This window comes from Salmo salar, chromosome ssa06 (assembly GCF_905237065.1).
Source record: "Salmo salar chromosome ssa06, Ssal_v3.1, whole genome shotgun sequence".
Taxonomy (NCBI): domain Eukaryota; kingdom Metazoa; phylum Chordata; class Actinopteri; order Salmoniformes; family Salmonidae; genus Salmo; species Salmo salar.
In genome coordinates, this window is record NC_059447.1 from 85,753,803 (window position 1) to 85,779,784 (window position 25,982).

Here is a 25,982-nt window from a genome sequence, read left to right on the forward strand (position 1 = left end):
GTCTGGGTTATCGGCCTGGTCTGGGTTATCGGCCTGGGTTATGGACCTGGTCTGGGTTATGGACCTGGTCTGGGTTATCGGCCTGGCCTGGGTTATGGACCTGGTCTGGGTTATCGGCTTGGCCTGGGTTATGGACCTGGTCTGGGTTATGGACCTGGCCTGGGTTATGGACCTGTTCTGGGTTATCGGCCTGTTCTGGGTTATGCAGCTGATCTGGGTTAGTAATAAGGTGTACACTGTCCCCTCTGTTTGTGGGACAACACATTGCATGAGCTCTGTCTCCCCCGAGGAGCTTTGGGACAGAGGAGACAGAAACAGAGGGGAGGAATGGCACTGGGACAATGACTTTCAGATAGCGGGTGACAGAGAATGGGAGCAGTAGCACTCTGTTCTGTCGTTCCTGCTAGCAAGGCAAAGGAGGGAGAGTTGCTGGGGCAGAATAGCACTTCATTTCACCTAAAGGAGATTGGGACACATAAGGAAAAAGTCAAGCCATTATCCCGTGACTGTTTATTTGTCACAGGACACAACCCTTTGTTTTGTTGCAATGTTATTTAGTTGTTGTTTATTTCATCACAGTGGCTGGGGTAGTGACTGTCCCTTTTACTAGAGGACTCAGCTGACCCCTTTACTAGAGGACTCACCTGTCCCCTTTACTAGAGGAATCAGTGGTCCCCTTTACTAGAGGAATCAGTGGTCCCCTTTACTAGAGGAATCAGTGGTCCCCTTTACTAGAGGACTCACCTGTCCCCTTTACTAGAGGACTCGCCTGTCCCCTTTACTAGAGGACTCACCTGTCCCATTTACTAGAGGACTCACCTGTCCCCTTTACTAGAGGACTCAGTTGTCCCCTTTACTAGAGGACTCACCTGTCCCCTTTACTAGAGGACCCACCTGTCCCCTTTACTAGAGGACTCACCTGTCCCATTCACTAGAGGACTCACCTGTCCCCTTTACTAGAGGACTCAGTTGTCCCCTTTACTAGAGGACTCACCTGTCCCCTTTACTAGAGGACCCACCTGTCCCCTTTACTAGAGGACTCAGCTGACCCCTTCACTAGAGGACTCAGCTGTCCCCTTTACTTGAGGACTCAGCTGTCCCCTTCACTAGAGGACTCAGCTGTCCCCTTCACTAGAGGACTCAGCTGTCCCCTTTACTTGAGGACTCAGCTGTCCCCTTTACTGGAGGACTCAGCTGTCCCCTTTACTAGAGGACTCAGCTGTCCCCTTTACTAGGGGACTCAGCTGTCCCCTTTACTAGAGGACTCAGCTGTCCCCTTCACTAGAGGACTCAGCTGTCCCCTTTACTTGAGGGCTCAGCTGTCCCCTTCACTAGAGGACTCAGCTGTCCCCTTTACTAGTTGACTCAGCTGTCCTCTTCAATAGAGGAGACTGACAAACAGGTAGAGCACAGAGGGATTAAGATGTCAAAGAGAGAGTGACGGAGAAAGGAAGGTGAGAGAGTTGGGAAAAGGTAGCATAGAGAGAGTGATCAAGAAAGGGAGAGATGGAGAGAAGGAGATCTGGAATGAAAGAGAGAGAGAGGGATAAAGAGGACAGGGTGATGGGGTTATTTAGGGATGCAGTGCATGGAGTGATGACTCACTAGGGTTGGACTGTGAGGAATAGCTGATGATGAAGTGAACACCGTACTGTGTGTGAAAGGAGATGTCTCATTCTCAAGATCATAGCATGTAATGGGCACATACAAATCACCCTCATATACTGTTCTCTATACAAATCACCCTCATATACTGTTCTCTATACAAATCACCCTCATATACTGTTCTCTATACAAATCACCCTCATATACTGTTCTCTATACAAATCACCCACATATACTGTTCTCTATACAAATCACCCTCATATACTGTTCTCTATACAAATCACCCACATATACTGTTCTCTCTACAAATCACCCTCATATACTGTTCTCTATACAAATCACCCTCATATACTGTTCTCTATACAAATCACCCTCATATACTGTTCTCTCTACAAATCACCCTCATATACTGTTCTCTCTACAAATCACCCTCATATACTGTTCTCTCTACAAATCACCCTCATATACTGTTCTCTATAGAAATCACCCACATATACTGTTCTCTCTACAAATCACCCTCATATACTGTTCTCTCTACAAATCACCCTCATATACTGTTCTCTCTACAAATCACCCTCATATACTGTTCTCTATACAAATCACCCTCATATACTGTTCTCTCTACAAATCACCCTCATATACTGTTCTCTATACAAATCACCCTCATATACTGTTCTCTCTACAAATCACCCTCATATACTGTTCTCTATACAAATCACCCTCATATACTGTTCTCTCTACAAATCACCCTCATATACTGTTCTCTCTACAAATCACCCTCATATACTGTTCTCTATACAAATCACCCACATATACTGTTCTCTCTACAAATCACCCTCATATACTGTTCTCTCTACAAATCACCCTCATATACTGTTCTCTCTACAAATCACCCTCATATACTGTTCTCTATACAAATCACCCTCATATACTGTTCTCTCTACAAATCACCCTCATATACTGTTCTCTATACAAATCACCCTCATATACTGTTCTCTCTACAAATCACCCTCATATACTGTTCTCTATACAAATCACCCTCATATACTGTTCTCTCTACAAATCACCCTCATATACTGTTCTCTCTACAAATCACCCTCATATACTGTTCTCTCTACAAATCACCCTCATATACTGTTCTCTATACAAATCACCCACATATACTGTTCTCTCTACAAATCACCCTCATATACTGTTCTCTCTACAAATCACCCTCATATACTGTTCTCTCTACAAATCACCCTCATATACTGTTCTCTATACAAATCACCCTCATATACTGTTCTCTCTACAAATCACCCTCATATACTGTTCTCTATACAAATCACCCTCATATACTGTTCTCTCTACAAATCACCCTCATATACTGTTCTCTCTACAAATCACCCTCATATACTGTTCTCTCTACAAATCACCCTCATATACTGTTCTCTCTACAAATCACCCTCATATACTGTTCTCTATACAAATCACCCTCATATACTGTTCTCTCTACAAATCACCCTCATATACTGTTCTCTATACAAATCACCCTCATATACTGTTCTCTCTACAAATCACCCTCATATACTGTTCTCTATACAAATCACCCTCATATACTGTTCTCTATACAAATCACCCTCATATACTGTTCTCTATACAAATCACCCTCATATACTGTTCTCTATACAAATCACCCTCATATACTGTTCTCTCTACAAATCACCCTCATATACTGTTCTCTCTACAAATCACCCTCATATACTGTTCTCTCTACAAATCACCCTCATATACTGTTCTCTCTACAAATCACCCTCATATACTGTTCTCTATACAAATCACCCTCATATACTGTTCTCTCTACAAATCACCCTCATATACTGTTCTCTCTACAAATCACCCTCATATACTGTTCTCTCTACAAATCACCCTCATATACTGTTCTCTATACAAATCACCCTCATATACTGTTCTCTCTACAAATCACCCTCATATACTGTTCTCTATACAAATCACCCTCATATACTGTTCTCTCTACAAATCACCCTCATATACTGTTCTCTATACAAATCACCCTCATATACTGTTCTCTCTACAAATCACCCTCATATACTGTTCTCTCTACAAATCACCCTCATATACTGTTCTCTCTACAAATCACCCTCATATACTGTTCTCTATACAAATCACCCTCATATACTGTTCTCTCTACAAATCACCCTCATATACTGTTCTCTATACAAATCACCCTCATATACTGTTCTCTCTACAAATCACCCTCATATACTGTTCTCTCTACAAATCACCCTCATATACTGTTCTCTCTACAAATCACCCTCATATACTGTTCTCTATACAAATCACCCTCATATACTGTTCTCTCTACAAATCACCCTCATATACTGTTCTCTCTACAAATCACCCTCATATACTGTTCTCTCTACAAATCACCCTCATATACTGTTCTCTATACAAATCACCCTCATATACTGTTCTCTCTACAAATCACCCTCATATACTGTTCTCTCTACAAATCACCCTCATATACTGTTCTCTCTACAAATCACCCTCATATACTGTTCTCTCTACAAATCACCCTCATATACTGTTCTCTCTACAAATCACCCTCATATACTGTTCTCTCTACAAATCACCCTCATATACTGTTCTCTCTACAAATCACCCTCATATACTGTTCTCTCTACAAATCACCCTCATATACTGTTCTCTCTACAAATCACCCTCATATACTGTTCTCTCTACAAATCACCCTCATATACTGTTCTCTCTACAAATCACCCTCATATACTGTTCTCTCTACAAATCACCCTCATATACTGTTCTCTCTACAAATCACCCTCATATACTGTTCTCTCTACAAATCACCCTCATATACTGTTCTCTATACAAATCACCCTCATATACTGTTCTCTCTACAAATCACCCTCATATACTGTTCTCTCTACAAATCACCCTCATATACTGTTCTCTATACAAATCACCCTCATATACTGTTCTCTCTACAAATCACCCTCATATACTGTTCTCTCTACAAATCACCCTCATATACTGTTCTCTATACAAATCACCCTCATATACTGTTCTCTCTACAAATCACCCTCATATACTGTTCTCTCTACAAATCACCCTCATATACTGTTCTCTCTACAAATCACCCTCATATACTGTTCTCTCTACAAATCACCCTCATATACTGTTCTCTACAAATCACCCTCATATACTGTTCTCTATACAAATCACCCTCATATACTGTTCTCTATACAAATCACCCTCATATACTGTTCTCTCTACAAATCACCCTCATATACTGTTCTCTATACAAATCACCCACATATACTGTTCTCTCTACAAATCACCCTCATATACTGTTCTCTCTACAAATCACCCTCATATACTGTTCTCTCTACAAATCACCCTCATATACTGTTCTCTCTACAAATCACCCTCATATACTGTTCTCTCTACAAATCACCCTCATATACTGTTCTCTATACAAATCACCCTCATATACTGTTCTCTCTACAAATCACCCTCATATACTGTTCTCTATACAAATCACCCTCATATACTGTTCTCTCTACAAATCACCCTCATATACTGTTCTCTCTACAAATCACCCTCATATACTGTTCTCTCTACAAATCACCCTCATATACTGTTCTCTATACAAATCACCCACATATACTGTTCTCTCTACAAATCACCCTCATATACTGTTCTCTCTACAAATCACCCTCATATACTGTTCTCTATACAAATCACCCTCATATACTGTTCTCTCTACAAATCACCCTCATATACTGTTCTCTATACAAATCACCCTCATATACTGTTCTCTCTACAAATCACCCTCATATACTGTTCTCTCTACAAATCACCCTCATATACTGTTCTCTATACAAATCACCCTCATATACTGTTCTCTCTACAAATCACCCTCATATACTGTTCTCTCTACAAATCACCCTCATATACTGTTCTCTATACAAATCACCCTCATATACTGTTCTCTCTACAAATCACCCTCATATACTGTTCTCTATACAAATCACCCTCATATACTGTTCTCTATACAAATCACCCACATATACTGTTCTCTCTACAAATCACCCTCATATACTGTTCTCTCTACAAATCACCCTCATATACTGTTCTCTCTACAAATCACCCTCATATACTGTTCTCTATACAAATCACCCTCATATACTGTTCTCTATACAAATCACCCTCATATACTGTTCTCTATACAAATCACCCACATATACTGTTCTCTCTACAAATCACCCTCATATACTGTTCTCTCTACAAATCACCCTCATATACTGTTCTCTCTACAAATCACCCACATATACTGTTCTCTCTACAAATCACCCTCATATACTGTTCTCTATACAAATCACCCTCATATACTGTTCTCTATACAAATCACCCACATATACTGTTCTCTCTACAAATCACCCTCATATACTGTTCTCTATACAAATCACCCTCATATACTGTTCTCTCTACAAATCACCCTCATATACTGTTCTCTATACAAATCACCCTCATATACTGTTCTCTCTACAAATCACCCTCATATACTGTTCTCTATACAAATCACCCACATATACTGTTCTCTATACAAATCACCCACATATACTGTTCTCTATACAAATCACCCACATATACTGTTCTCTCTACAAATCACCCTCATATACTGTTCTCTCTACAAATCACCCTCATATACTGTTCTCTATACAAATCACCCTCATATACTGTTCTCTATACAAATCACCCTCATATACTGTTCTCTATACAAATCACCCTCATATACTGTTCTCTATACAAATCACCCTCATATACTGTTCTCTCTACAAATCACCCTCATATACTGTTCTCTATACAAATCACCCTCATATACTGTTCTCTCTACAAATCACCCTCATATACTGTTCTCTCTACAAATCACCCTCATATACTGTTCTCTCTACAAATCACCCTCATATACTGTTCTCTCTACAAATCACCCTCATATACTGTTCTCTCTACAAATCACCCTCATATACTGTTCTCTCTACAAATCACCCTCATATACTGTTCTCTATACAAATCACCCTCATATACTGTTCTCTATACAAATCACCCTCATATACTGTTCTCTATACAAATCACCCACATATACTGTTCTCTCTACAAATCACCCTCATATACTGTTCTCTCTACAAATCACCCTCATATACTGTTCTCTCTACAAATCACCAACATATACTGTTCTCTCTACAAATCACCCACATATACTGTTCTCTCTGCAAATCACCCTCATATACTGTTCTCTCTACAAATCACCCACATATACTGTTCTCTATACAAATCACCCTCATATACTGTTCTCTCTACAAATCACCCTCATATACTGTTCTCTCTACAAATCACCCTCATATACTGTTCTCTCTACAGATCACCCTCATATACTGTTCTCTATACAAATCACCCTCATATACTGTTCTCTATACAAATCACCCTCATATACTGTTCTCTCTACAAATCACCCTCATATACTGTTCTCTCTACAAATCACCCTCATATACTGTTCTCTCTACAAATCACCCTCATATACTGTTCTCTCTACAAATCACCCTCATATACTGTTCTCTCTACAAATCACCCTCATATACTGTTCTCTCTACAAATCACCCTCATATACTGTTCTCTCTACAAATCACCCACATATACTGTTCTCTATACAAATCACCCTCATATACTGTTCTCTCTACAAATCACCCTCATATACTGTTCTCTATACAAATCACCCTCATATACTGTTCTCTATACAAATCACCCTCATATACTGTTCTCTCTACAAATCACCCTCATATACTGTTCTCTATACAAATCACCCACATATACTGTTCTCTATACAAATCACCCACATATACTGTTCTCTATACAAATCACCCACATATACTGTTCTCTCTACAAATCACCCTCATATACTGTTCTCTCTACAAATCACCCTCATATACTGTTCTCTCTACAAATCACCCTCATATACTGTTCTCTATACAAATCACCCTCATATACTGTTCTCTATACAAATCACCCTCATATACTGTTCTCTATACAAATCACCCTCATATACTGTTCTCTCTACAAATCACCCTCATATACTGTTCTCTATACAAATCACCCTCATATACTGTTCTCTCTACAAATCACCCTCATATACTGTTCTCTCTACAAATCACCCTCATATACTGTTCTCTCTACAAATCACCCTCATATACTGTTCTCTCTACAAATCACCCTCATATACTGTTCTCTCTACAAATCACCCTCATATACTGTTCTCTCTACAAATCACCCTCATATACTGTTCTCTATACAAATCACCCTCATATACTGTTCTCTATACAAATCACCCTCATATACTGTTCTCTATACAAATCACCCACATATACTGTTCTCTCTACAAATCACCCTCATATACTGTTCTCTCTACAAATCACCCTCATATACTGTTCTCTCTACAAATCACCCACATATACTGTTCTCTCTACAAATCACCCACATATACTGTTCTCTCTACAAATCACCCTCATATACTGTTCTCTCTACAAATCACCCACATATACTGTTCTCTATACAAATCACCCTCATATACTGTTCTCTCTACAAATCACCCTCATATACTGTTCTCTCTACAGATCACCCTCATATACTGTTCTCTATACAAATCACCCTCATATACTGTTCTCTATACAAATCACCCTCATATACTGTTCTCTCTACAAATCACCCTCATATACTGTTCTCTCTACAAATCACCCTCATATACTGTTCTCTCTACAAATCACCCTCATATACTGTTCTCTCTACAAATCACCCTCATATACTGTTCTCTCTACAAATCACCCTCATATACTGTTCTCTCTACAAATCACCCTCATATACTGTTCTCTCTACAAATCACCCACATATACTGTTCTCTATACAAATCACCCTCATATACTGTTCTCTCTACAAATCACCCTCATATACTGTTCTCTATACAAATCACCCTCATATACTGTTCTCTCTACAAATCACCCTCATATACTGTTCTCTATACAAATCACCCACATATACTGTTCTCTCTACAAATCACCCTCATATACTGTTCTCTCTACAAATCACCCACATATACTGTTCTCTCTACAAATCACCCACATATACTGTTCTCTCTACAAATCACCCACATATACTGTTCTCTCTACAAATCACCCTCATATACTGTTCTCTCTACAAATCACCCTCATATACTGTTCTCTATACAAATCACCCTCATATACTGTTCTCTCTACAAATCACCCTCATATACTGTTCCACATGGGCTTAGAAGAAAATGGTTGTAATTGAAGCTAAAGGGTTTCAAATTGATTTAAAATGATTTTATAGTGCTGATATGCTGAGGACAATTAATGTACGAATAGCTGCTGACATGAACACCTCACCTGAAAGGTTTTTCAAGATAACAGCACTTAATGAGCACACATTCAAATCATCTCTATGTGTGTGTTTCAAATCAAATCGGTGTAATTTATACTACTGCCCTTTGGCAGCAACGGTTATAAATAGTTTGATATTGATTTCAAAGCACTAATATTATATGCCCACTGTACTAAATGTGTCGCAAAGAAAATGTGCCTCACATCTTATTTATCCCCTAACTATACACTGGTCCCTACAGACAGACTCCCCAGCACTAATAGGAAGTAACCAAATCAATGGCTGGCTGGGAGGTTGGAAGTAGGAAGTGAATCAGGATTTGATGTAACGGTGTAAATGGTATGCAGTTTAAGAGATGCAGAGACACTACCCCCTGCTGGTAGAATAGGAATGTGCGTGTCTTTTCCTGTCTGTCTCTCCATTGCCTCTAATTACAATTGAGAGATTTAGTGGATGTCAAAAATAAAGTGCTCTTGTATCGTTTATTCCATGTCCACAACAGTGAACATGACAGTTGACGTTTCTGCCGAGTGGCCTTTCTCAAGACAAGAGGCAAGAAATGAAATGTTTTAGTTTTCTTCCATTGTCTCCTCAGCCTCCCCAGCCATGAGGGGATCTACTCCCCTGGACGTAGCAGCGTCTTCAGTGATGGACAACAACAGCCTGGCCCTCGCTCTGGAGGAGCCTGACCTTGAGAAGGTGATAGACACACTGTCACATTATATAATACACATCCGTCGACACACCTGTCCATTATATAATACACATCTGTCGACCTCACCTGTCCATTATATAATACACATCTGTCGACTTCAACCAGTCCATTATATAATACACATCCCTCAACCCCACCTGTCCATTATATAATACACATCTGTTGACCACACCTGTCCATTATATAATACACATCTGTCGACCTCACCTGTCCATTATATAATACACATCTGTCGACTTTACCTGTCCATTATATAATACACATCATTCGACCTCACCTGTCCATTATATAATACACATCTGTCGACTTCACCTGTCCATTATATAATACACATCTGTCAACCCCACCTGTCCATTATATAATACACATCCATCAACCTCACCTGTCCATTATATAATACACATCTGTCGACTTCACCTGTCCATTATATAATACACATCTGTTGACCGCACCTGTCCATTATATAATACACATATGTTGCCCTCACCTGTCCATTATATAATATACATCTTGTTGACTTCACCTGTCCATTATATAATACACATCTGTCAACTTCACCTGTCACATTATATAATACACATCTGTCAACCTCACCTGTCCATTATATAATACACATCTATCGACTTCACCTGTCCATTATATAATACACATCTGTCGACTTCACCTGTCCATTATATAATACACATCTGTTGACTTCACCTGTCCATTATATAACACACATCTGTCGACCTCACCTGTGCATTATATAATACACATCTGTCGACTTCACCTGTCCATTATATAATACACATCTGTCGACTTCACCTGTCCATTATATAATACACATCTGTCGACTTCACCTGTCCATTATATAATACACATCTGTTGACTTCACCTGTCCATTATATAATACACATCTGTCGACTCTACCTGTCCATTATATAATACACATCTGTCGACCTCAACTGTCCATTATATAATACACATCACTCAACCTCACCTGTCCATTATATAATACACATCTGTCGACCTCACCTGTCCATTATATAATACACATCTGTTGACCTCACCTGTCCATTATATAATATACATCTGTCAACCTTACCTGTCCATTATATAATACACATCTGTTGACTACACCTGTCCATTATATAATACACATCTGTTTACCACACCTGTCCATTATATAATACACATCTGTCAACCTCACCTGTCCATTATATAATACACATCCCTCAACCACACCTGTCCATTATATAATACACATCTGTCAACCTCACCTGTCCATTATATAATACACATCTTGTTGACTTAACCTGTCCATTATATAATATACATCTGTTTCATCCACCTGTCCATTATATAATGCACATCTGTCAACTTCACCTGTCCATTATATAATATACATCTGTCGACCTCACCTGTCCATTATATAATACACATCTGTCGACCTCACCTGTCCATTATATAATACACATCTGTCAACTTCACCTGTCCATTATATAATACACATCTGTCGACTTCACCTGTCCATTATATAATACACATCCCTCAACCCTCACCTGTCCATTATATAATACACATCTGTCAACCTCACCTGTCCATTATATAATACACATCCCTCAACCTCACCTGTCCATTACATAATACACATCTGTTGACCTCACCTGTCCATTATATAATACACATCTGTCGACTTCACCTGTCCATTATATAATATACATCTTGTTGACTTTACCTGTCCATTATATAATACACATCTGTCGACCTCACCTGTCCATTATATAATACACATATGTCGACTCTACCTGTCCATTATATAATACACATCTGTCGACCTCACCTGTCCATTATATAATACACATCTGTCGACTCTACCTGTCCATTATATAATACACATCTGTTGACCTCACCTGTCCATTATATAATATACATCTGTCAACTCCACCTGTCCATTATATAATACACATCTGTTGACCTCACCTGTCCATTATATAATACACATATGTCGACTCTACCTGTCCATTATATAATACACATCTGTCGACCTCACCTGTCCATTATATAATACACATCTGTCGACTCTACCTGTCCATTATATAATACACATCTGTTGACCTCACCTGTCCATTATATAATATACATCTGTCAACTCCACCTGTCCATTATATAATACACATCTGTTGACTACACCTGTCCATTATATAATACACATCTGTTTACTCTACCTGTCCATTATATAATACACATCTGTCAACTTAACCTGTCCATTATATAATACACATCCCTCAATCTCACCTGTCCATTATATAATACACATCTGTCAACTTCACCTGTCACATTATATAATACACATCTGTCAACCTCACCTGTCCATTATATAATACACATCTATCGACTTCACCTGTCCATTATATAATACACATCTGTCGACTTCACCTGTCCATTATATAATACACATCTGTTGACTTCACCTGTCCATTATATAACACACATCTGTCGACCTCACCTGTGCATTATATAATACACATCTGTCGACTTCACCTGTCCATTATATAATACACATCTGTCGACCTCACCTGTCCATTATATAATACACATCTGTCGACTTCACCTGTCCATTATATAATACACATCTGTTGACCCCACCTGTCCATTATATAATACACATCTGTCGACTCTACCTGTCCATTATATAATACACATCTGTTTACCACACCTGTCCATTATATAATACACATCTGTCAACCTCACCTGTCCATTATATAATACACATCCCTCAACCACACCTGTCCATTATATAATACACATCTGTCAACCTCACCTGTCCATTATATAATACACATCTTGTTGACTTAACCTGTCCATTATATAATATACATCTGTTTCATTCACCTGTCCATTATATAATGCACATCTGTCAACTTCACCTGTCCATTATATAATATACATCTGTCGACCTCACCTGTCCATTATATAATACACATCTGTCGACCTCACCTGTCCATTATATAATACACATCTGTCAACTTCACCTGTCCATTATATAATACACATCTGTCGACTTCACCTGTCCATTATATAATACACATCCCTCAACCCCCACCTGTCCATTATATAATACACATCTGTCAACCTCACCTGTCCATTATATAATACACATCCCTCAACCTCACCTGTCCATTACATAATACACATCTGTTGACCTCACCTGTCCATTATATAATACACATCTGTCGACTTCACCTGTCCATTATATAATATACATCTTGTTGACTTTACCTGTCCATTATATAATACACATCTGTCGACCTCACCTGTCCATTATATAATACACATATGTCGACTCTACCTGTCCATTATATAATACACATCTGTCGACCCCACCTGTCCATTATATAATACACATCTGTCGACTCTACCTGTCCATTATATAATACACATCTGTTGACCTCACCTGTCCATTATATAATATACATCTGTCAACTCCACCTGTCCATTATATAATACACATCTGTTGACCTCACCTGTCCATTATATAATACACATATGTCGACTCTACCTGTCCATTATATAATACACATCTGTCGACCTCACCTGTCCATTATATAATACACATCTGTCGACTCTACCTGTCCATTATATAATACACATCTGTTGACCTCACCTGTCCATTATATAATATACATCTGTCAACTCCACCTGTCCATTATATAATACACATCTGTTGACTACACCTGTCCATTATATAATACACATCTGTTTACTCTACCTGTCCATTATATAATACACATCTGTCAACTTAACCTGTCCATTATATAATACACATCCCTCAATCTCACCTGTCCATTATATAATACACATCTGTCAACTTCACCTGTCACATTATATAATACACATCTGTCAACCTCACCTGTCCATTATATAATACACATCTATCGACTTCACCTGTCCATTATATAATACACATCTGTCGACTTCACCTGTCCATTATATAATACACATCTGTTGACTTCACCTGTCCATTATATAACACACATCTGTCGACCTCACCTGTGCATTATATAATACACATCTGTCGACTTCACCTGTCCATTATATAATACACATCTGTCGACCTCACCTGTCCATTATATAATACACATCTGTCGACTTCACCTGTCCATTATATAATACACATCTGTTGACTTCACCTGTCCATTATATAATACACATCTGTCGACTCTACCTGTCCATTATATAATACACATCTGTCGACCTCAACTGTCCATTATATAATACACATCACTCAACCTCACCTGTCCATTATATAATACACATCTGTCGACCTCACCTGTCCATTATATAATACACATCTGTTGACCTCACCTGTCCATTATATAATATACATCTGTCAACCTTACCTGTCCATTATATAATACACATCTGTTGACTACACCTGTCCATTATATAATACACATCTGTTTACCACACCTGTCCATTATATAATACACATCTGTCAACCTCACCTGTCCATTATATAATACACATCCCTCAACCACACCTGTCCATTATATAATACACATCTGTCAACCTCACCTGTCCATTATATAATACACATCTTGTTGACTTAACCTGTCCATTATATAATATACATCTGTTTCATTCACCTGTCCATTATATAATGCACATCTGTCAACTTCACCTGTCCATTATATAATACACATCTGTCGACCTCACCTGTCCATTATATAATACACATCTGTCGACCTCACCTGTCCATTATATAATACACATCTGTCAACTTCACCTGTCCATTATATAATACACATCTGTCGACTTCACCTGTCCATTATATAATACACATCCCTCAACCCCCACCTGTCCATTATATAATACACATCTGTCAACCTCACCTGTCCATTATATAATACACATCTGTCAACCTCACCTGTCCATTATATAATACACATCCCTCAACCTCACCTGTCCATTACATAATACACATCTGTTGACCTCACCTGTCCATTATATAATACACATCTGTCGACTTCACCTGTCCATTATATAATATACATCTTGTTGACTTTACCTGTCCATTATATAATACACATCTGTCGACCTCACCTGTCCATTATATAATACACATATGTCGACTCTACCTGTCCATTATATAATACACATCTGTCGACCTCACCTGTCCATTATATAATACACATCTGTCGACTCTACCTGTCCATTATATAATACACATCTGTTGACCTCACCTGTCCATTATATAATATACATCTGTCAACTCCACCTGTCCATTATATAATACACATCTGTTGACCTCACCTGTCCATTATATAATACACATATGTCGACTCTACCTGTCCATTATATAATACACATCTGTCGACCTCACCTGTCCATTATATAATACACATCTGTTGACCTCACCTGTCCATTATATAATATACATCTGTCAACGCCACCTGTCCATTATATAATACACATCTGTTGACTACACCTGTCCATTATATAATACACATCTGTTTACTCTACCTGTCCATTATATAATACACATCTGTCAACTTAACCTGTCCATTATATAATACACATCCCTCAATCTCACCTGTCCATTATATAATACACATCTGTCAACCTCACCTGTCCATTATATAATACACATCTTGTTGACTTCACCTGTCCATTATATAATACACATCTGTTTACTCTACCTGTCCATTATATAATATACATCTGTCAACTCCACCTCTCCATTATATAATACACATCTGTTGACTACACCTGTCCATTATATAATATACATCTGTTTACTCTAACTTGGGAAGGTTGAACACCAGACGGGCTGCGGCGTTCTGGATGAGTTGTAGGGGTTTAATGGCACAGGCAGGGAGCCCAGCCAACAGCGAGTTGCAGTAATCCAGACGGGAGATGACAAGTGCCTGGATTAGGACCTGCGCCGCTTCCTGTGTGAGGCAGGGTCGTACTCTGCGAATGTTGTAGAGCATGAACCTACAGGATCGGGTCACCGCCTTGATGTTAGTGGAGAACGACAGGGTGTTGTCCAGGTTCACGCCAAGGTTCTTAGCACTCTGGGAGGAGGACACAAGGGAGTTGTCAACCGTGATGGCGAGATCATGGAACGGGCAGTCCTTCCCCGGGAGGAAGAGCAGCTCCGTCTTGCCGAGGTTCAGCTTGAGCTGGTGATCCGTCATCCACACTGATATGTCTGACAGACATGCAGAGATGCGATTCGCCGCCTGGTTATCAGAAGGGGGAAAGGAGAAGATTAATTGTGTGTCATCTGCATAGCAATGATAGGAGAGACCATGTGAGGATATGACAGAGCCAAGTGACTTGGTGTATAGCGAGAATAGGAGAGGGCCTAGAACAGAGCCCTGGGGGACACCAGTGGTGAGAGCGCATGGTGCGGAGACAGATTCTCGCCACGCCACCTGGTAGGAGCGACCTGTCAGGTAGGACGCAATCCAAGCGTGGGCCGCGCCGGAGATGCCCAACTCGGAGAGGGTGGAGAGGAGGATCTGATGGTTCACAGTATCAAAGGCAGCAGATAGGTCTAGAAGTATGAGAGCAGAGGAGAGAGAGTTAGCTTTAGCAGTGCGGAGAGCCTCCGTGACACAGAGAAGAGCAGTCTCAGTTGAATGCCCAGTCTTGAAACCTGACTGATTAGGATCAAGAAGGTCATTCTGAGAGAGATAGCAGGAGAGCTGGCCAAGGACGGCACGTTCAAGAGTTTTGGAGAGAAAAGAAAGAAGGGATACTGGTCTGTAGTTGTTGACATCGGAGGGATCGAGTGTAGGTTTTTTTCAGAAGGGGTGCAACTCTCGCTCTCTTGAAGACGGAAGGGACGTAGCCAGCGGTCAAGGATGAGTTGATGAGCGAGGTGAGGAAGGGGAGAAGGTCTCCGGAAATGGTCTGGAGAAGAGAGAAGGGGATAGGGTCAAGTGGGCAGGTTGTTGGGCGGCCGGCCGTCACAAGACGCGAGATTTCATCTGGAGAGAGAGGGGAGAAAGAGGTCAAAGCACAGGGTAGGGCAGTGTGAGCAGGACCAGCGGTGTCGTTTGACTTAGCAAACGAGGATCGGATATCGTCAACCTTCTTTTCAAAATGGTTGACGAAGTCATCCGCAGAGAGGGAGGAGGGGGGGAGGGGGAGGAGGATTCAGGAGGGAGGAGAAGGTAGCAAAGAGCTTCCTAGGGTTAGAGGCAGATGCTTGGAATTTAGAGTGGTAGAACGTGGCTTTAGCAGCAGAGACAGAAGAGGAGAATGTAGAGAGGAGTGAGTGAAAGGATGCCAGGTCCGCAGGGAGGCGAGTTTTCCTTCATTTCCGCTCGGCTGCCCGGAGCCCTGTTCTGTGAGCTCGTAGTGAGTCGTCAAGCCACGGAGCAGGAGGGGAGGACCGAGCCGGCCTGGAGGATAGGGGACAGAGAAAATCAAAGGATGCAGAAAGGGAGGAGAGGAGGGTTGAGGAGGCAGAATCAGGAGATAGGTTGGAGAAGGTTTGAGCAGAGGGAAGAGATGATAGGATGGAAGAGGAGAGAGTAGCGGGAGAGAGAGAGCGAAGGTTGGGACGGCGCAATACCATCCGAGTAGGGGCAGAGTGAGAAGTGTTGGATGAGAGCAAGAGGGAAAAGGATACAAGGTAGTGGTCGGAGATTTGGAGGGGAGTTGCAATGAGATTAGTGGAAGAACAGCATCTAGTAAAGATGAGGTCAAGCGTATTGCCTGCCTTGTGAGTAGGGGGGGAAGGTGAGAGGGTGAGGTCAAAAGAGGAGAGGAGCGGAAAGAAGGAGGCAGAGAGGAATGAGTCAAAGGTAGACGTGGGGAGGTTAAAGTCACCCAGAACTGTGAGAGGTGAGCCATCCTCAGGAAAGGAACTTATCAAGGCGTCAAGCTCATTGATGAACTCTCCAAGGGAACCTGGAGGGCGATAAATGATAAGGATGTTAAGCTTGAAAGGGCTGGTAACTGTGACAGCATGGAATTCAAATGAGGAGATAGACAGATGGGTCAGGGGAGAAAGAGAGAATGTCCACTTGGGAGAGATGAGGATTCCAGTGCCACCACCCCGCTGGCTCGATGCTCTAGGGGTATGCGAGAACACGTGGGCAGACGAAGAGAGAGCAGTAGGAGTAGCAGTGTTATCTGTGGTAATCCATGTTTCCGTCAGCGCCAGGAAGTCTAGGGACTGGAGGGTAGCATAGGCTGAGATGAACTCAGCCTTGTTGGCTGCAGACCGGCAGTTCCAGAGGCTGCCGGAGACCTGGAACTCCACGTGGGTCGTGCGCGCTGGGACCACCAGGTTGGAGTGGCAGCGGCCATGCGGTGTGAAGCGTTTGTATGGCCTGTGCAGAGAGGAGAGAACAGGGATAGACAGACACATAGTTGACAAGCTACAGAAGTGTTGTTTCTTGTATTATTGTCTCCTGTGTCTTTAGAGAACTGTTTCACTTTGATATCCTTTTTCTTCTGTCCTGATTTTCTCTTTCTTTTCTTCTGTTAACTAGATATTCTTTGTTGTTCTTCGTTAGCTAGCTAGCTTCTTCCAAAAGAGTCCATTATATAATACACATCCCTCAACCCCACCTGTCCATTATATAATACACATCTGTCGACCTCACCTGTCCATTATATAATACACATATGTCGACTCTACCTGTCCATTATATAATACACATCTGTCAACTTCACCTGTCCATTATATAATACACATCCCTCAACCTCACCTGTCCATTATATAATACACATCTGTCAACTACACCTGTCCATTATATAATACACATCTTGTTGACCCCACCTGTCCATTATATAATATACATCTGTTTACTTCACCTGTCCATTATATAATACACATCTGTCGACCTCACCTGTCCATTATATAATACACATCTGTCAACTTCACCTGTCCATTATATAATACACATCTGTCGACTACACCTGTCCATTATATAATACACATCTGTCGACCTCACCTGTCAATTATATAATACACATCTGTCGACTTCACCTGTCCATTATATAATACACATCCCTCGACTTCACCTGCCCAAAATCCTGCCGCTCCAATTCCAGTCCGAGTCGCTCCAGTGAAAAATGAAATGCATTTGTTCAACTTGAACAGGCAGGCTGGAGAGTGGACTCAGGCTGTCACTGTCAGTCCCTGATTCTGACAGGACTGACTTGAGTGATGAGTGCACATTTCTGTAGAGTGGATCTGAGTTTGGAAGGAGTGTGTAGTAGAGTGCTGAAGGACTCACCAAAGTGTTTCTGTATTTAGGTGGTAACCTACCTGGCAGGCTGTGGTCTGCAGAGCTGTGCCATGCTCCTGGCTAAAGGATACCCTGACATTGGCTGGAACCCCATAGAGGGAGAGAGATACCTGTCCTTCCTCCGCTTCGCTGTCTTCAGCAATGGTACGCCAGATAGAAAAAGAGGGGGGCAGAGAGACAGAAAGGGAGAGAGATAGAGATAAATAGGGAGAGATGGGCAGAGGCAGAGAGAGAGGGCCAGAGAGAGAGCTTTTAAGTCCAGTTACTCTCTGAGGATGAAGTGGATAAACCATTGGTGGTGGATTGGCTGTTTATGTTATTCAATGTAAATTCGTAATGAACCTCTTCCAATCCCTTCCTCTCTCCCTTCCTCTCTCCCCTCCTCTCTCCCTTTCTCTCTCCCCTCCTCTCTCCCCTCCTCTCTCCCTACCTCTCTCCCTTTCTCTCTCCCTTCCTCTCTCCCTTCCTCTCTCCCTTTCTCTCTCCCCTCCTCTCTCCCTTTCTCTCTCCCTACCTCTCTCCCTTCCTCTCTCCCCTCCTCTCTCCCTTCCTCTCTCCCCTCCTCTCTCCCTTTCTCTCTCCCTACCTCTCTCCCTTTCTCTCTCCCCTCCTCTCTCCCTTCCTCTCTCCCCTCCTCTCTCCCCTCCTCTCTCCCTTTCTCTCTCCCTACCTCTCTCCCTTCCTCTCTCCCCTCCTCTCTCCCTTTCTCTCTCCCTACCTCTCTCCCCTCCTCTCTCCCTTTCTCTCTCCCTACCTCTCTCCCCTCCTCTCTCCCTTTCTCTCTCCCCTCCCCTTCCTCTCTCCCCTCCTCTCTCCCTTTCTCTCTCCCTACCTCTCTCCCCTCCTCTCTCCCTTTCTCTCTCCCTACCTCTCTCCCCTCCTCTCTCCCTTTCTCTCTCCCCTCCTCTCTCCCTTCCTCTCTCCCCTCCTCTCTCCCTTTCTCTCTCCCCTCCTCTCTCCCTTCCTCTCTCCCCTCCTCTCTCCCTTTCTCTCTCCCCTCCTCTCTCCCCTTCTCTCTCCCCTCCTCTCTCCCTTTCTCTCTCCCTACCTCTCTCCCTTTCTCTCTCCCCTCCTCTCTCCCCTCCTCTCTCCCTTTCTCTCTCCCCTCCTCTCTCCCCTCCTCTCTCCCTTCCTCTCTCCCTTTCTCTCTCCCTACCTCTCTCCCTTTTTTCCTAATTGCCACTGTCCCCCTTTCTCCACCCCTCCCTTCACGCTCCCTGACTCCTTCACCCCCTCCCCCCCACCTCCATCCCTCCCTGATTCCTTTCCTCTACACCCCTCTCTCCCTGCAGGTGAGAGTGTAGAGGAGAACTCTAACACAGTGGTGAAGCTGCTGATCAGGCGTCCGGAGTGTTTTGGTCCCGCTCTGAGAGGAGAGGGGGGCAACGGCCTGCTGGCGGCCATGCTGGAAGCCATTAAGATATCCGAGGACCCTGCTCTGGACCTGCCCTCTACAGCCGATGGGGAACCTTCTGGGTAATTAAATCTCTCAATCACTCACCATCGGATGACACCTTTATAATTAACATAGGATCATTGAGTAGTGGAAGGAATATGTAAGACAATTCAAGGTTGAGCTTCAATTCAAGGTTGAGCTTCAGTTCAAGGTTGAGCTTCAATTCAAGGTTGAGCTTCAAATCAAGGTTGAGCTTTAATTTCAAGGTTGAGCTTTAATTTCAAGGTTGAGCTTCAATTCAAGGTTGAGCTTCAATCTAATTCCTTTACAAGAAATGCAGATGAATAGGGGTGGTGGAAGTGGAATCTGACAATCTGCTATGGAGCTTTTTGAAACCATGAGCTTTATTAATTCAGTTAGGGAGGAATTTAGCCGTACATCTAGAGATGACCTTTCAACTCATTAGAAGTGACTTGTTTATCTGTGTCCTAGGTCTGATGAGGAGGAGGAGGTTGCCCACACAGGAAACGCCATCATGTCCTTTTACTCTGCCCTTATTGACCTGCTGGGACGCTGCGCCCCTGAGATGCACGTGAGTGACAACACCTTTTTTTTAAATGATCAAACCTTTATTTATTGATGATAGTCTCATTGAGATACAATCTTAAGATACCTGAGAGAAACCTGGACCAAAACAACATCAAGGTCAACGGGAAAAAAAAGAAACAACTGTCCAAACATGTCCTGAGTTACCGGACCAACGATGTGGGAAGGCTAATGTTTCTGGTGTCCCTGAGGAAGCTTCTGGTTTCTTCACAGCTGCAGAAGTTAGATCAGGGCCTCGTCTCTCTCCTGTCTTCTGTCTGTTTGGCATGCTGCCCTTACCCCCCCAGATTCATCATCAACATATTATCAGCTACACTTCAGCTCTGTTCACAGTCCTCCATGCACTGTGCTGCTCTCTCTCTCTCTCTCTCTCTCTCTCTCTCTCTCTCTCTCTCTCTCTCTCTCTCTCTCTCTCTCTCTCTCTCTCTCTCTCTCTCTCTCTCTCTCTCTCTCTCTCTCTCTCTCTCTCTCTCTCTCTCTCTCGCTCGCTCGCCCTCCCGCCCTCCCTCCCTCCCTCCCTCCCTCCCTCCCTATCCCTCCCCTCTCTCCCCATCCTTCTTCCTCTCTTCTCTCTCTCTCTCTCTTCTCTCTCTCTCTCTCTCTCTTTTTTGGCTCGCTCGCCCTCCCTCCCTCCCTATCCCTCCCCTCTCTCCCATCCTTCTTCCTCTCGTCTCTCTCTCTCTCTCTTCTTTTTCCTCCCTCCCTATCCCTCCCCTCTCTCCCATCCTTCTTCCTCTCTCTCTCTCTCTCTCCCTCGCCCTCCTCCCTCCCTTCCTCCTCTCTCTCTCTCTCTCTCTCTCTCTCTCTCTCTCTCTCTCTCTCTCTCTCTCTCTCTCTCTCTCTCTCTCTCTCTCTCTCTCTCTCTCTCTCTCTCTCTCTCTCTCTCTCTCTCTCTCTCAGTTGATCAACAAGGGTAAAGGCGAGGCATTGCGTATCCGTGCCATCCTGCGCTCCCTGGTTCCTACCACAGACCTAGTGGGCATCATCAGTATACCACTCAAGATGCCCATCGTCAATAAAGGTAGGACCCAATGACTAAAGAGCTCCGATTAATATCCTATTTTAACATGTCCTGGTTGAGTCAAAACATTTCTATCCTAAAGTTTTGGTTGATATTTGAATCAGTTGTTCAGAAACATTACTCTGTTGATTAAGAATGGTGAAGTAACATGGAAACAATGTGGACCTGTTTCTAGTCATCAAGATCCTGCTGTGTTTTAATGGTAAACACATGTTACACTGTAGTAGAAGGTTCATCTTGTGGTGCCAGAGCTTTCATATCCTATTCCACTCACAGACACATCTTGGGCTACATCAGAAATCTGTCAGCCGAATGAGGTAAAGGCTCTTACATGTTCCTGATTGGGTTGTCTGCTTACACCTTGAGGAGTAGGTCTCTACCCATTTCTCAGTCCATGTTTCCGCTGAACAAGAAATACTGCAGACTACAAGGTCTTCGCTTAACCAATTTGTACTTTATCTAAAAGTTGTCATGTTAGGTTAAAGTATATGAAGTCGCAGCACGGAAAATGTGTTTGTGGTGGAGTAGTAACTATAGACTTCTTTGGCAAAAATCCAATCAACCTTTCCCATTTTCAATTTTCTTCATGATAAATTCTAATGAGAAAGCATACATTATCTTTCTTACTGAGTGAACTTCTTCTGCCACCTCTCTCCCTCTATAATCTGTTTCCTACAGTAAAGTATTCTCCCAAGAGAGCCTTCATTACACAGTAAATTACTTTTTCAAATGACTTCTCTCTGCTTGTCCTAGTCTGCTTTCCACACACTCAGTTTTTTCAGATAACGTGTTTCTTTTCCCAACGTGTATTAAACCTGGTAGATGTTACATCTCATTCTATGTGAAACCTTATTGAGCTCTACACTTCTCCTTTCTTATCTTTCCATTTACACCATGCTGTGTTAGTGGAACGACTAAACTTCCTCTGTCCTCTCACCCCTTCTATAAATCGGTTTATTTTTGTTGCTTCCTCATCCTCTACCTGCTCTTCCTCCTCCTCTTCCTCCTCTACCTCCTCCTCTTCCTCATCTGCCTCCTCCTCTATCTCCTCCTCTACCTCCTCCTCTTCCTCATCTGCCTCCTCCTCTATCTCCTCCTCTACCTCATCTTCCTCTTCCTCTACCTCCTCCTCTATCTCCTCCTCTACCTCCTCCTCTTCCTCCTGTACCTCCTCCTCCACCCCCAGACGGTAGTGTGACAGAGCCAGACATGTCGGCTAGTTTCTGTCCGGACCACAAGGCCCCCATGGTGTTGTTTCTGGACCGCGTGTACGGCGTGGAGGACCAGAGCTTTCTGCTACACCTGTTGGAGGTGGGCTTCCTGCCTGACCTCCGCGCCTCCGCCTCCCTGGACACGGTGAGTAGGAGAGACAAATAAATCCTTCAGTCAGTAAACCAGTCAGTGAACCAGTCAATGAGTCAGTCACTCAGTCAGAACCAGTCAGTCAGTCAGTGAACCAGTCAGTGAATCAGTCACTCAGTGAACCAGTCAGTCAGTCAGTGAACCAGTCAGTCAGTCAGTCAGTCAGTGAACCAGTCAGCCAGTCAGTCAGTCAGTCAGTGAACCAGTCAGTCAGCCAGCCAGCCAGCCAGCCAGCCAGTCAGTCAGTGAACCAGTCAGTCAGCCAGTCAGTGAAGCAGTCAGTCAGTCTGTGAACCAGTCAGTCAGTCAGCCAGCCAGTCAGTCAGTTAACCAGTTATTCAGTCAGCCAGTCAGTTAGTCAGCCAGGCAGTCAGTCATTTAACCAGTCAGTCAGTTAGTCAGTCAGCCAGGCAGTCAGTCAGCCAGCCAACCAGTCAGTCAGTGAACCAGTCAGTCAGTTAGTCAGTCAGTGAGTGAACCAGCCAGTCAGTCAGTGAACCAGTCAGTCAGTTAGTCAGTCAGTCATTTAACCAGTCAGCCAGTTAGTCAGTCAGCCAGGCAGTCAGTCAGCCAGCCAATCAGTCAGACAGCCAGTCAGTGAAACAGTCAGTCAGTCTGTGAACCAGTAAGTGAGTGAACCAGTCAGCCAGCCAGTCAGTCAGTTAGTCAGTCAGCCAGTCAGTCAGTGAACCAGTCAGTCAGACTTCCCTGGATATTGTGAGTAGGACTGAGCCTTCGTTCGGTCTGTCGTCGGTCAGTCAGTCAATGAGAAAACACAAGAAACATTTATATATCAATCAATCAACCAATCAATCAATATATGTATTAATTAATCCTCTCCCCATAGCGTGTACTGACTTCTTGTATGTGTAACAACATGTTTGTCAAAATACTCTACTGACAACAATCACACAGTTGATGAGTTGTTATTTTGACTGGGTAAATATTGACTGCTGTTTCTCCATGTGAATCACGTTAAATGAGGATCCACCACAACAAACTTCTCTCTGATGTATTTGAGAAAAGTCTGTTGGATCTTAGTGCGTGGTCTTTTTTACTCATCATCCTCTGAAAAAGGAGACAAAACTGCTTTCATCACAGCTCCATCTTGTCCTGAGGGAGAGGAGTAGTATTCCCCATGCTGGCACGGAGGCTGTAACCATGGGAGACCATCGCCATGGGACGGACCTCTGTAATTGCATTTACCCATAATCCTTTGGGAGAGAGAGAGAGAGAGAAAGTGATGCTGACAGTCCCCATTTATCTCAATACCTGCTACAACAGTCTACCTTAGGGGTCACCGTGGCCTCAGGGATATCATCTGACTCACAGGGGGAACCAAACAGTCCCTTGATGTATGGTTGTGTACTTCACGTGCTGAGATTCTCTCTAATAGTTGTTTATAGTGGTTAGTAGTTGTTTACAGTGGCTAGTAGTTGTTTACAGTGGTTAGTAGTTGTTTACAATGGTTAGTTGTTTGTTTACAGTGGCTAGTAGTTGTTTACAGTGGTTAGGTGTTGTTTACAGTGGTCAGTCAGTCACCAACTGTTGGTCGTGGAAAGCTATTGGGTTGGCAGGCTTTTCTTTCAGCCCAGCTCTAATGATTAGTTGTTAAGCTGAACCGGCTGGGTTAGTGCTAGGTTGGAACACATAACCGCCTGTAGATGTCCAGAAACAGTAGTTTGTGGGCACTGTACTGATGCTTTAATAAATAACCCTACTCAAAGGAATTGAGTCAAGAAATCCAGTGTTGGTGATGGCCACTAGTCTGTCCTCTCTCATTCACTATCATGTAATTCTGTCCTCTGGCTCTAGGATGTGCTGAGCACCACAGAGACCGCTCTGGCCATGAACAGGTACATTGGTTCAGCCCTGCTTCCCCTGCTGACCAGGTGTGCTGACCAGTTCTCGGGCACGGAGCACTACGCAGCGCTCATCGACTCTACGCTCCACACTATCTATCGGCTGTCCAAGGGACGCTCCCTCACCAAGGCCCAGAGAGACTCTATCGAGGAGTGTTTGCTCGCAATCTGCAAGTAAGTATTAACAAAGACATGCTATGAACCTTTCAGTTCTCTAAAACCCCTCCGTGGACCTGTAAGGCCGTGCTGATGTCCTGGAGTCTCCTGTAACTATTGGGTTTTCAGTTGTCGACCAATATGTAGCTGTGGTAGCTTTAGGTCAAAGCTAGGGTTGCAAAATTCCAATCATTTTCACAAAATTCACTGGTTTTCCAGAATGACTAGTCAAAGCCTTATATTCCAACCTGAGATATCCTCATATTTGACTGTATGTGTCAATCACATGTTTCTCTTCCCCTGCTGCCCTACAGACACCTGCGTCCCTCCATGATGCAGCAGCTGCTGAGACGTCTGGTGTTTGATGTTCCCCTGCTGGCAGAGTACTGCAAGATGCCACTCAGGGTAAGATCCCATTCTCACAGAGTACTGCAAGATGCCACTCAGGGTAAGATCCCATTCTCACAGAGTACTGCAAGATGCCACTCAGGGTAAGATCCCATTCTCACAGAGTACTGCAAGATGCCACTCAGGG

At 42.7% G+C, this 25,982-nt stretch overlaps 1 protein-coding gene across 5 annotated transcripts in view; it reads left to right on the forward strand.

Moving 5' to 3' along the window:
* Positions 1–25,982, forward strand: part of LOC106608253 (ryanodine receptor 3) — a 288,745-nt gene that overhangs the window by 164,052 nt on the left and 98,711 nt on the right. For all 5 annotated transcript variants that reach the window (XR_006770345.1, XM_045721102.1, XM_045721103.1 and 2 more), the window contains 8 exons: positions 9,668–9,771; positions 19,053–19,188; positions 20,337–20,520; positions 20,933–21,032; positions 21,947–22,067; positions 23,254–23,423; positions 25,245–25,465; positions 25,762–25,852. Coding sequence is in view for 4 of the 5 variants with exons in the window: in XM_045721102.1 (XP_045577058.1) it covers positions 9,668–9,771; positions 19,053–19,188; positions 20,337–20,520; positions 20,933–21,032; positions 21,947–22,067; positions 23,254–23,423; positions 25,245–25,465; positions 25,762–25,852 (1,127 nt within the window). In the remaining variant the exon portion in view is untranslated. The remainder of the gene's footprint in view (positions 1–9,667; positions 9,772–19,052; positions 19,189–20,336; positions 20,521–20,932; positions 21,033–21,946; positions 22,068–23,253; positions 23,424–25,244; positions 25,466–25,761; positions 25,853–25,982) is intronic.